Genomic DNA, 13,594 nt, shown 5'->3' with positions numbered 1-13,594 from the left:
CAACTGTAGGTGACCACCCAGATAAAGTGAGAGGGAATGTTAAGAAAAGGAGGCATACTTTAATTGTCAAGGTCCAGATTGAGGCTACTTTGTACACAGATACTCCTACACAAAAATACAAGTCACACGCTGTGCCTGCACACGCTTCGTTTTAGCAAATATGCAACCTGGGAATATTACAAGAAACAGGTTTACAACCGCACATCTGTAGCTTGTACATTTGTCACTCTATCGACGATTAATGCTGAATACTTGCCCCACCATATTGACAAAACGCCTAAGGACTCGTGGGAGGATATCAGGAAAACCAAGTGTCACGGTAAACTTGAACAAGTTACAGTTTAATAACCCAGTCTCAGTCTCTCCCCGTCACTGAGTCATCGGAAGCACAAACAGGTGGGACCGAGATTCAGAATCCAGTTCTACTGGGAATGTCTGGAAGATCTTCACTATTTCATGCAATACATAGACTATAAAAGTGTACAAAAACAAATAGAGGCCATTTATCCAATTCCCTGCAACCATTTCTGTGAGAACAGAGGGGGAGTTGAGGGTGGTGGAGTTATTGGTGCTCGTGTATAATTTTTGCATGCTTGGTAGATAACTGATAAGCCAACCACATTTTCCCCCCATGATGACACACATTTCTAGTCAGTAGCAATCTACCATTTCTCTGCAAAAGTGTCCAGTCACCCTTGACATGGAGATAGGCTAACTCTTCATACAGTTATAGTGACACAGACAATGAGAATGCCCAGAGGACTAGATTACTGATTCTGACAGACAGAAGAGAGACAGAGAGAATGTGGTTAGCATAATAGTCAAATGAATGAGATATGGGAAGACAAAACAAATGGTATTGAAAGAGGGGGTTGTAAAAAATACTTTGCCATGATGACATTGGCTAGACAGTGTATCCCTCGCCTTATAATTAGTATTTCTCATCCCTGCTTTCTCACACCAACAGAAGCAGTAGCATTGTTACCAGAGCGGAGAATATTGAATTCAAAAGAGACAAGGTCAAGATGTTCAGCCATTTGCAAGGCAGGAAGACATGCTCTGCATCAAGCGTCTATTTCCGCTCAGCGTTTGTACTCACTTTGAGTGTATCCTGGCTTTGGTTGCCTTTGTTCAAGGAGGTCCAGTCCTTGACCCAGAGTGTGAATTATGTGGGGCCCGGGAGGGTGTAAGGCCCTCCTGAATAAGACACGAGTCCCCCCAAATGCAACAAAGTCAAACTTTGGGGGTCACCAAATAATTTAAAGAATTTAAAACCATTTTCCTATTTGTTTAAAATGCAATTTGTATTTACAGTGGTACATATTCAAATGAAAGCTTACTCCAAATTAAACAAACACCCCCACCTCTGTGTCATAGTTTACACAAATAAATAAAACATATGTCAAAAATGTCATTTTGTCATAAAGAAACATAAATTAGTTCAGGATATAAGAGAGCGTAGACCCAATGACAATCGCCAAATGTCAAATGTCAAATAAAGGTAAATAAATTCACGTTTTACTGTTTTTTTAAAACAAATGTCTCTTTCCATTCATGAAATGGTGCAAGCACACTGTGAACTGTTCTCCTGTTGGAATTATTTTGGAGTGGACGAACACGAGCAGGTAGCCTACTTTTTTAAAACAAAAATATGAAATCATCATGATTGGTGGTGTTCATGCCAAATTAAAAGGTAAAAATAAAAATGTGCACACATAGGAGGTCCTGTGAAAAATTGACACCCCCACAAATGTAACAGTATAATTTGCACTCTGCCTTGACCTTTTGTTAAGGCTTGTTATGATATTTCTAGAGCCATTTTATTCAAATCATTAGCCGCTACCCAATGCTAACAGGCTAACCATCTAACAATGCTAACCAAGCTAACCTGCATATTTATCCCGTCTGGTTTTAGAACACTGTGGGTAGTGTTGCAAACAAAATGGAGTTTTCCAAAGCAGTGGGGGGGGCTTCACTGTAGACCTTAATGGACCTTCCCTCAGTAGTGGAAAAACTACCAAATTTTCTACTTGAGTAAAAGTCTCAAATAATTTGGTTTTAAATATACTTAAGTATCAAAAGTACATTTAATTGCTAAAATATACTTCAGTATCAAAAGTAAGTAAAGTAAAAGTAAGTAAGTAAGTAAGTATGAATCATGTAAAACTTATTTTATTAAGCAAACCAGATGGCACCATGAATTTGATTTGATCATTTGTTTATGGATAGCCAGGGGCACACTCCAACACTAAGACATCATTTACAAACAAACCATTTGTTTGACCATCGATGTTCTCTTTGATACTGTAAGTGTGTGAATTCCACCATGTTGCTGCCCTGTGAAGCATTCAAAATGTAACGAATACTTTGGCTGTCAGGGAAAATGTATGGAGTAAAGTACATTATTTTCTTTAGGAATGTAGTGAAGTAAAAGTAAAAGTTGTCAAACACAGTACAGTAATTGTAAAGAAAAGTACAGATACCACAAAAACTACTTACAGTTGAAGTCGAAAGTTTACATACACTTAGGTTGGAGTCATTAAAACTCGTTTTTCAACCACTCCACAGCCTTCTTGTTAACAAACTAACGTTTGGCAAGTCGGTTAGGACATCTACTTTGTGAATGACACAAGTAATTTTTCCAATAATTGTTGGCAGACAGATTATTTAACTTATAATTCACTGTATCACAATTCCAGTGGGTCAAAAGTTGACATACACTAAGTTGACTGTGCCTTTGAACAGCTTGGAAAATTCCAGAAAATTGTTATGGCTTTAGAAGCTTCTGATAGACTCATTTACATAATTTGAGTAAATTGGAGGTATACCTGTGAATGTACTTCAAGGCCTACCTTCAAACTCAGTGCCTCTTTGCTTGACATCATGGGAAAATCTAAAGAAATCAGCCAGGACCTCAGAAAAAAATTGTAGACCTCCACAGGTCTGATTTATCCTTGGGAGCAATTTCCAAACGCCTGAAGGTTCATCTGTACAAACAATAGTACGCAAGTATAAACACCATGGGACCACGCAGCCGTCATACCGCTCAGGAAGGAGACACGTTCTGTCTCCTAGAGATCAAATCAAATCAAAGGTATTTATATAGCCCTTCGTACATCAGCTGATATCTCAAAGTGCTGTACAGAAACCCAGCCTAAAACCCCAAACAGCAAGCAATGCAGGTGTAGCAGCACGGTGGCTAGGAAAAACTCCCTAGAAAGGCCAAAACCTAGGAAGAAACCTAGAGAGGAACCAGGCTATGTGGGGTGGCCAGTCCTCTTCTGGCTGTGCCGGGTGGAGATTATAACAGAACATGGCCAAGATGTTCAAATGTTCATAAATGACCAGCATGGTCCAATAATAATAAGGCAAAGATCATACTTTTTGGAGAAATGTCTTCTGGTCTGATTAAACAAAAATAGAACTGTTTGACCATAATGACCATTGTTATGTTTGGAGGAAAAAGTTGGATGCTTGCAAGCCGAAGAACACCATCCCAACCATGAAGCACAGCATCATGTTGTGGGGGTGCTTTGCTGCAGGAGCACTTCACAAAATAGATGGCATTATGAGGTAGGAAAATTATGTGGATATATTGAAGCAACCTCTCAAGGCATCAGTTAAAGCTTGGTCGCAAATGGGTCTTCCAAATGGACAATGACCCCAAGCATACTTCCAAAGTTGTGGCAAAATGGCTTACGGACAACAAAGTCAAGGTATTGGAGTGGCCATCACAAAGCCCAGACCTCAATCCTATAGACAATTTGTGGGCATAACTGAAAAACGTGTGCGAGCAAGGAGGCCTACAAATCTGACTCAGTTAGACACTACCTCATCCCCATACTGTATTTATTTATTTATCTTGCTCCTTTGCACCCCATTATCTCTACTTGCACATTCATCTCCTGCACATTCTCCCATTCCAGTGTTTAATTGCTATATTGTAATTACTTCGTCACCATGGCCTATTTATTGCCTTGCCTCCCTTATCCTACCTCATTTGCACACACTGTATATAGACTTTTTCTACTGTATTTTTGATTGTATGTTTGTTTATTCCATGTGTAACTCTGTGTTGTTGTATGTGTCGAACTGCTTTGCTTTATCTTGGCCAGGTCGCAATTGCAAAGGAGAACTTAAAAATAAAAAGTTACATCAGCTCTGTCAGGAGGAATGGGCCAAAATTCACCCAATTTATTGTGGGAAGCTTGTGGCAGGCTACCCTAAACGTTTGACCCAAGTTAAACCATTTAAAGGCAATGCTACCAAATACTAATTGAGTGTATGTAAACTTCTGACCCACTGAGAATGTGATGAAAGAAATAAAAAGCTGAAATTAATCATTCTCTCTACAATTATTCTGACATTTCACATTCTTAAAATAAAGTGGTGATCCTAACTGACTTAAGACAGGGAATTTTTACTAGGATTAAATGTCAGGAACTGTGAAAAACTGAGTGTAAATGTATTTGGCTAAGGAGTATGTAAACTTCCAAATTCAACTGTAAGTAGTACTTCAACATATTTTGTACTTAAGTACTTTACACCACTGCCAGCCCTGCAACTACCCTCATTCACTTTACAGATGTCGGAGACACTGATATCACTTAGCTAGCACTTAGTGCAGCTAGCCTAAACTACATAACTATGTTGGATAGTGGCCTGTTTAAGCAACATTCCCAGGTTGGGAAACTACTTGAAAATATTGATGTATACTCACGATGGGGTAAATCTTTCCATCACAAAAAGAAACGTCTGTTGCTAAAATATACTATGGCACATATTTTTGGGATAAAACCAAAGTAGTGACACTTAACATTTTGCACTGGTTACCCAGACCAAAAGAGAAATTTCACTGAAAGGGATTTTTAGTCCAAGGTGTCTCGCGGTCTGTAGTGTTTTCTCGTGTAAATATTATAACCGTTGTTATTTCATAGTGAAAGTCACTGGGCTGACATGGCGTCTGTCAGAGTCGAGGGCCAGTGGTGGCCCCGGCACATGCCAGTCAGCTGAGGGATGATTGTGTCACTTTCCAGAGCTGGTGACAGGGTGCATTATTGCCAGGGGCAACTAACTGGGGGAGAGTGTGTGTATGTATGTGTGTGTGAATGAGGTGGGGGGGATTCAGGAGCTTAGGAATGTTGGGGTGGGTGGGTATTGAATCGTGTGTGTGCTATAAACAATAGAAACCACCCCAGCACTGCTCTGAAAGGAACCATTCATAGAGGGGCGGTCATCATTTCTGCTCCTCTAGACCAATTTGAGTATCTCACCCTTGCAGAATTTCTACCAAAAGAACAGTTCCCCCCCAGTGCAACTGAGTTGGGTTGAGCCTAAAAAGCTAATTTCAATGAAATGGGTCCTTGGATCTCCAATGGTGAGGGGGGAAAGAGTGGCGTGACAAGAAGGAAATATATGTTGTGAATCAAGGGCTCATTGATAGAAGTGTCTAAGATGATAAGCGAAATAGCAATTACACTCGGAGTCGAACTTGAAGTTAGGCATGCAAGAAGCCTGTTGAGATAATACTGCCTGAACTTTAGCCTCTAATGCTAACAAGACCATTTGTTGGAATTGCACTGGAACCAATCCTTATGTAGATATGGATGTGTGTATGTCAATATCATATCACAGTGAACACTCTGCGTCGAAGAGCAACAGTGAAGGGGACACCTCATTTCCCATTCAAATGTCACCCAAACTCCATAGGAATATAGATAGGGCTTCTCTAATTGGATTATACAGTAAGTGTGAGTGAATATGTGTTCTGTTGCAGGTAATGACACACTGTGCAGGTTACTTCAGTGTGTGTGCGTGTGTGTGTGTGTGTGTGTGTCTTTGCCCCACTACAGACAGAGACACACTGTCAAGTTCCAGGGCCTCCCTTGACAGTCCAGAAAGAGTCCAGCTCCCCTGAGCCTTAGCTCAGTAAACTAGGAGGCCATCTCAGTCTTTTTAACGCCCCAAATAAAATCATACACGCTATTGAGAGATTGCTCCACGTATCACTCTATCCATCCTTCTATCTTCCCATCTGTTTGACTATACTCACTGTCTGTCTGTCTGTCTGTCTGTCTGTCTGTCTGTCTGTCTGTCTGTGTGTCTGTCTGTCTGTCTGTCTGTCTGTCTGTCTGTCTGTCTGTCTGTCTGTCTGTCTGTCTGTCTGTCTGTCTGTCTGTCTGTCTGTCTGTCTGTCTGTCTGTCTGTCTGTCTGTCTGTCTGTCTCCAGATATAAAGACAACAATTGACCAATTATAACTACCGTACCATGATGATGACCCTAAACTGTTGAATAGGAAGTAAATACAGTGACAGCTGATTCAGTTTTTTAGGATTCCGTGTCCCCTGCTCAGCAACTTGTACGCGCCTCAACACTAACTTGATGTGTGCCTTTGTTTTTGTACCCAGAGAAGGAGGCAGGTCACTTTGCTTTGATGAAAGGCCTATTCTGGGAACAAACCTTAAAGGACTCCTGCTGTTGAATAGGAGGAAGAACACCCCGCCCCCCCCCCCCCATGGTTCAAAACAAAGTCCACGATTATTGTTCTGCTTGATGGAAGAATTTCATGTCTTACAGGAAACTAGACTTTCCTTCATGGTTGAAAAATGTAATGAAAGTTTGCTGGGATGGTGGTACCATTTAAATCTGTGATAATAGCTCAATGATTTACGACAATGTAAAATATATTGACGTCCCAATACCATTGCACTGGATTTATGAACTGATATACCAAACAAAAATTGACACATCAAGCCATTCTTTTAAATGTAAACTATTATATAAAATTATCGCCACAAAATGCAGACTCTGCTACAAGTAAACAAAATCAATAGATAATGTATTTTGGTACTGTCCTTCGGTGGCTTGCTTTTAGAGTCCGGTCCAGGAATGGTTGTTAAGTCATAATGTCTGTGTTCAAATGGATCTAAAAACAGTACTGAAAGATCTGAAAAAATCACAATCAATTAATGGGAAATATGATTATACTCTGAGGTAAAGTATTTCTTTTTAGGGCACTCTCGGTAGAAATTGCACAAATAGAGACGTTCAAGACCCACGTAAGACATCACAGTGAAATATAAGGATGTAATGCAATATAAGGATATTTGCACCAAATAACCAAGATGGCGTAGCAGTCGGACGTGTGTTTGTCTTGTCCTGTGTAAATAGTAAATAGTCTGTTTCTTCGTTTTTTCATGTATATATTTTATTCTCACTTTCCATCTACGAACTAAATATACTTTCCTGCAACCCTCCTCACCCAATGTGGTACGGATCTGCTATTTTTATACGTTATAACTGGAACCTCCATCAGAAGCTAGCCAGCTAACTAGCTACTAGCTATTAGTCATTGTAAGTCACTGCTAGCTGTCTTCCCTTCTAGCTCGGACACTAGCCAGCTTTAGTTCGGTCAATACCTGCCAGTCTGCACAGCGCGATATCAACCCAGAGCATATCGGACTGCTTTTCTCTACCACATCACCAGATTCCTTCCGCTCTGGATCATTACACTGGATCATCGCAGCTAGCTAGCTGCAACCGAGTGGCTATATTGTTGGCTAACAAAGCAAGCACCAGTTAACCATGAACCATGAGCTAGGCCCATCTCCAGGCTAGCCGATGAAGAATACCAGCTAATTCCTGGTCTACAACATCTTTTTTTGCCAATTCGCCTGGATCTTTTACTGTCGAAACGGAGCCCCGCCGATCCATCACAACCGGTCTGCCGACGTAATCGTCTGATGTGGTTTCAACAGGCTTTTCCGTTGCGATGTCGCCGAAGACCCATCTGCTAGCCCTGGCCCGCTAGCTTCTGAACGACGTGTCTCCCGCTTGCCTAGCGTAGTAGCGACTACTGAACGGCTCCCTGACTCACCAATTGCTGCTCAATGGACCCTATGATCACTCGGCTACACAGCTGATGTCTGCTGGATTGTTCACTAACACAGTACCTCATTGTGTTGATTTGTCGGCCCCAGCCTTGAACTCAGGTCCTGTGTGTACCTAACTGACCCTCTCTGCCCATTCTTTGCCATTTACCCATTGTTGTCTTAACTCTCCTGATCAACACCTGTGATTGCTTTATGCCTCTCTCTAATGTCAATATGTATTGTCTAATGCTGTTTTGGTTAGTTCTTATTGTTTTATTTCACTGTAGAGCCCCCAGTCTTGCTCAGCATGCCTTAGATAGCTCTTTTGTCCCACCCCTCACACATGCGGAGACCTCACCTGGCTTAACTGGTGCCTCCAGAGATGCAACCTCTTTCATCGTCACTCAATGCCTAGGTTTACCTCCCCTGTACTCACATCCTACCATACCCTTGTCTGTACATTATGCCCTGAATTCTACCACGCCCAAAAATCTGCTCCTTTTATTCTCTGTTCCCAATGCACTAGACAACCAGTTCTTATAGCCTTTAGCCATACCCTTATCCTACTCTTCCTCTGTTCCTCTGGTGATGTAGAGGTTAACCCAGGCCCTGTAGTCCCCATTACTACACCTATTCCCCAGGTGCTCTCATTTGTTGATTTCTGTAACCGTAAAAGCCTTGGTTTCATGCATGTTAACATCAGAAGCCTCCTCCCTAAGTTCGTCTTATTCACTGCTTTAGTAAACTCCGCCAACCCTGATGTCCTAGCCGTGTCTGAATCCTGGCTTAGGAAGACCACCAAAAATTCTGAAATATCCATCCCCAACTACAACATATTCCGTCAAGATAGAACTGCCAAAGGGGGCATAGTTGCAATCTACTGCAGAGATAGCCTGCAGACTTCAGTCATACTATCCAGGTCTGTGCCCAAACAGTTCTGCTTTTAAAAATCCACCTTTCCAGAAAGAAGTCTCTCACTGTTGCCACTTTTTATAGATCCCCCCCCCCCCTCAGCCCCCGACTGTGCCCTGGACTCCATATGAGAATTGATTGCCCTCCATCTATCTTCAGAGTTCGTACTGCGAGGTGACTTAAACTGAGATATGCTTAACACCCAGGCCGTCCTACAACCTAAGATAGATGCCCTCAATCTTACACAAATTATCAAGGAACCTACCAGGTACAACCCTAAATCTGTAAACATGGCACCCTCATAGATAGCATCCTGACCAACTTGCCCTATAAATACACCTCTGGTGTCTTCAACCAGGATCTCATCAATCACTGCCTCATTGCCTGCATCCGTAATGGGTCCGCAGTCAAACGACCACCCCTCATCACTATCAAACACTCCCTAAAACACTTCAGCATGCAGGCCTTTCTAATCGACCTGGCCCGGGTATACTGGAAGGATATTGACCTCATCCCATCAGTAGAGGATGCCTGGCTGTTCTTTAAAAGTGCTTTCCTCACCATCTTAAATAAGCATGCCCCGTTCAAAAAATGTTGAACTAAGAACAGTTCACTCCAGACTTGACTACCCTTGACCAGCACAAAAACATCCTGTGGCGTACTGCCCTAGCATTGAATAGCCCCCACGATATGCAACTTTTCATGGATGTCAGGAACCAATATACACAGTCAGTTAGGAAAGCAAAGGCTAGCATTTTTAAACCGAAATTTGCATCCTGTAGCATTAATTCCAAAAGGTTTTGGGACACTGTAAAGTCCATGGAGAATAAGAGCACCTCCTCCCAGCTGCCCACTGCACTGAGGCTAGGAAACACTGTCACCACAGATAAATCAATCTACGATAATCGAGAATTTTAATAAGCATTTTTCTACGGCTGGCCATGGCTACACCTACCCCAGCCAACAGCTTTGAGATTGTGCCAGGTTTCTCCAAACGTGACGCTTGGCATTCAGGCCAAAGAGCTCAATCTTGGTTTCATCAGACCAAAGAATCTTCTTTGTCAAGGACCAGACATTTTTGTTTCTCATGGTCTTTAAGGTGGCTTAAAGTGTCAAGGCGGGCTGTCATGTGCCTTTTACTAGAGAGGGGCTTCCGTCTGACCACTCTACCATGAAGGCCTGATTGGTGGAGTCATGCAGAGGAACTCTGGAGCTCTGTCAGAGTGACCATCGGGTTCTTGGTCACCTCCTTGACCAAGGCCCTTCTTTCCTGATTGCTCAATTTGGCCCGGCGGCCAGCTCTAGGAAGAGTTTTGGTGGTTCCAAACTTTTTCCATGTAAGAATGACGGAAGCCGCTGTCTTCTTGGGGACCTTCAATGCTGCAGATATTTTTTTTACCCTTCCCCAGATCTGTGCCTCGACACAATTCTGTCTCGGAGCTCTACGGACAATTCCTTCGACCTCATGACTTGGTTTTTGCTCTGACATGCACTGTCAACTGTGGGAACTTATATAGACAGGTGTGTCTTTACAAATCATATCAATTAAATGTACAACAGGTGGACTCCAATCAAGTTGTAGAAACATATAAAGTATGATCAATGGAAACAGGATGCACCTGAGCTCAATTTTGAATCTCATAGCAAAGTGTCTGAATACTTACGTAAATAAAGTATTTCTGTTTTTATAAAAACCTGTTTTCGCTTTGACATTTTGGGGTATTGTGTGTCGATTGATGAGGAAAAAAAATAAATTGTAGAGTAAGGCTGTAGCGTGATGAAATGTGGAAAAGGGGAAAGGGGTCTGGATACTTTCCGAATGCACTGTATGTCCGCCTGGAGCTCCGAGTAACCTAAATAACACCGTTACCAGTGTCGCTGACAGATAAGTAACTGCAGTCAATTTCAATTCAAATACATTGCATATTTTACAGGTGTAAATACTGTTTCTAAGTTCATCTATTTATCCAGGCAAAATGTAAAATTGGTAGGCTGCAATCAGAGGGCTGACACTTTACATTAAGGCATGCTTAAAAGGACAAGTATGTTATAACTATAGGCCTGTTCATTAGCATATTAGTTTATATCAAGTTTATAAATCTGTAGTAAACAGTCATAGAACATAGGTTGGGATTGTGTGCCTGCAAGTATACCATAATGTAAAGTGTTACTGTGAGAGCTAACCCAAGGCCTTAACACCCAGCTACACAAACATGGCTCAGAAATATAACTCATGGCTCAGAAATATAACTCATGGCTGAGAAATATAACTCATGGCTCAGAAATATAACTCATGGCTCATAAATATAACTCATGGCTGAGAAATATAACTCATGGCTCAGAAATATAACTCATGGCTGAGAAATGAAACAGAAAAATGAAACCTTCTTCATTCACCTGATATCAGTACGTTTGGCTTTTATTTGCTTCCAATGACCTGCATTAACTCTCAAGCCCCTCAAGGGAACCCAGTGACAGACAGCAGGTGTGTGGGGGTAATGAGAGCAGTCCCCTTGTGGGGACAGAGAATAACAACCTACCCAACTGTTGTTTATGCCCTCCTCTCATTCAACTGTGTGACCCATTATCAGTCAAATGAGACAGGGCCAGTCATTTCTGCTTTAAAGTAGGTTACCATACAATTTGGCCCCTCTAGGGTATAGTGATTGTAATGATAATGGTGCCATGAAGTAAGCTCAAATCCATACATTTGGAATGTAAATCTTCTGATGAAGTAAATGTCTGTTGAAAATAGGCTCATATGAAGGTGAAAGCAATTGATTTATTACAAAAGATTGGCAGTAGGCCTAGTCCTCTCCTGTGAGACAAGGTGATACGATGTGTGTGTGTGTGTGTGTGTGTGTGTGTGTGTGTGTGTGTGTGTGTGTGTGTGTGTGTGTGTGTGAGAGAGAGAGGGTGGGTGGGTGGGTGGTTAATTCAGTAAGTACAGTAAGTAATTAAAAATACAGTAAGTGTCCAGTATAAAAACGAATGCCTCAAAAGTATTTAACATAGGTGTAGTTTACCAAGCTTTGTTCACATCACAACAACCAAAAACTGTGTTGAATAGAACACTGAGACACCATAATGCGGCCAGTGAATGCCATGATTTAAATTCTCACCGAACAAAAAACAGTTTGTGCGATTACTGTCCACCAAGCTCGCAATGACCCAAAAATCCATTCCACACGATGCATTCATTGTTTTCGACCAAACACGCTCCACAGCAGAGGATACTGTTCGCAAGGCAAGTGGGATGTCGAATTTGCGTCACTTTTTCAACAGGTGACTAGGCAATAAACCCGGTTAGCCTGGTTTACCCGTGCCTTTGTAAATTGATAGTATGATAACGGGAAGGGACTTTTAGCCAAATTACAAGTCTCTAAATTGCATTATGCAATGCAATACCGTAACCGTAAGAGTTTGATAAGGACAGTGACTCACCTCAATCCATTTCTGCGCTTCTAGAAACGCGGGCTCGGAGGCCGATTCGGAGAGATGTCGCTGGTGTGGTTGTCCTATGTCTGCAGCGGGACTTGCCATTTGCAAAGCTGCTCAGTGTTAAAATATATGAACAAAAAAGCTTGAATAAAATGGGGAAATCCCCAGGCTTCAGCCTCAGCACCTGACCGTGAAAACCAGATAATGCCGTTTTATTTGTCTTGACTTGCTGTTTAGGTAGTCTCCCTCTCCTCCAGTGCTCCTTCGGTTGTATGCTGCAAACCCGCGGCAATGCACTTGCAGCTACCAATGATTTATATATACACTAGATAACTGATGGGGGCGCTGGGTTGAAGTCACCGTGCCTCCATCTTGGCACTTCCACACCGTTGTAAAAATGACTGTGTTTTGGAAGCTATAGAAATGCATTTATTAATGTCTACATCTGTTTTTGTTACGTTTATTCTATACAGACATCTTAATGCATAATTGTTTATTGTTTTATGTGAGCTAAACACGAAAATAAACACCTCTTCCCTCACAGAAGGCTGAAAAGATTCAGCAGGGGCACAGCTTCTACCCCCCAAGCCATAAGACTGATAAATAGTTACATTAAATAGTTAAAGAACCAATAGCTATCCAGACCCATTGACGACTCTTTTGACTCTCATCACATACACTGTTGCTGCAGTTTACTATCTATCCTGTTGCCTATTCACTTTATCCCTACCTTCATGTACACATCTACCTCAATTACATAGTACCTCCGCATATAGACTCGGTACTGGTACCCTGTCTATATAGCCACGTTATCTTTACTCATTGTGTATTTATTCCTCATGTTATTACTTTTCTATTATTTAAAAAACATTTTTTTATTTTATTTAACTAGGCAAGTCAGTTAAGAACAAATTCTTATTTACAATGATGGCTTTCCAACGTTGGGAAGGGCTCGTAAGTAAGCATTCCACTTTTAGTCTGCACCTGTTGCGCTGCCTCCACTACTCCAGCACCATTTCAACCTCAACGTTTCAACATCATCTAATCACCTATGCTTAGTCTAATACAGTGACAACTAAAAGATACCAAAAACTATTTAGTCCATTCAACGTAAAATAAATATGATGTGGCTGTCCATGGTTCTGATTTCTCTGTGTGTGTGTTGCGTGCAAGTAGAAAAAACATGTTACCTCACCCTATTTGCAGAGAAACGCCAATGCCATCCTCCTCTTTCATGTTGCCTAAACGGTCTATGACTGTCGTACAGTACACACTTTTAGTTTTTGTTGTCCTAACCTACCTGGCTAAAATGCTTGATCGCTTGCCTAACTTCCTTTCATTTTCAAAAATGTGCCAGGCCAGCTTGTTA

General features: G+C 41.6%; 1 protein-coding gene across 8 annotated transcripts in view; it reads right to left on the bottom strand.

The window, feature by feature from the left end:
• Positions 1–12,497, bottom strand: part of LOC115129568 (LIM and calponin homology domains-containing protein 1-like) — a 164,538-nt gene extending 152,041 nt beyond the window's left edge. For all 8 annotated transcript variants that reach the window (XM_029660072.2, XM_029660073.2, XM_029660076.2 and 5 more), the window contains exon 1: positions 12,229–12,497. In XM_029660072.2, coding sequence (XP_029515932.2) covers positions 12,229–12,327 — 99 coding nt within the window. In that variant the 5' untranslated portion in view covers positions 12,328–12,497. The remainder of the gene's footprint in view (positions 1–12,228) is intronic.
• Positions 12,498–13,594: the final 1,097 nt, after the last annotated feature.

This window comes from Oncorhynchus nerka, linkage group LG5 (genome assembly GCF_034236695.1).
Source record: "Oncorhynchus nerka isolate Pitt River linkage group LG5, Oner_Uvic_2.0, whole genome shotgun sequence".
NCBI classification, from domain to species: domain Eukaryota; kingdom Metazoa; phylum Chordata; class Actinopteri; order Salmoniformes; family Salmonidae; genus Oncorhynchus; species Oncorhynchus nerka.
Note: the sequence above shows the minus strand (reverse complement) of the source record. Positions and strands in the feature narration are given on the sequence as shown.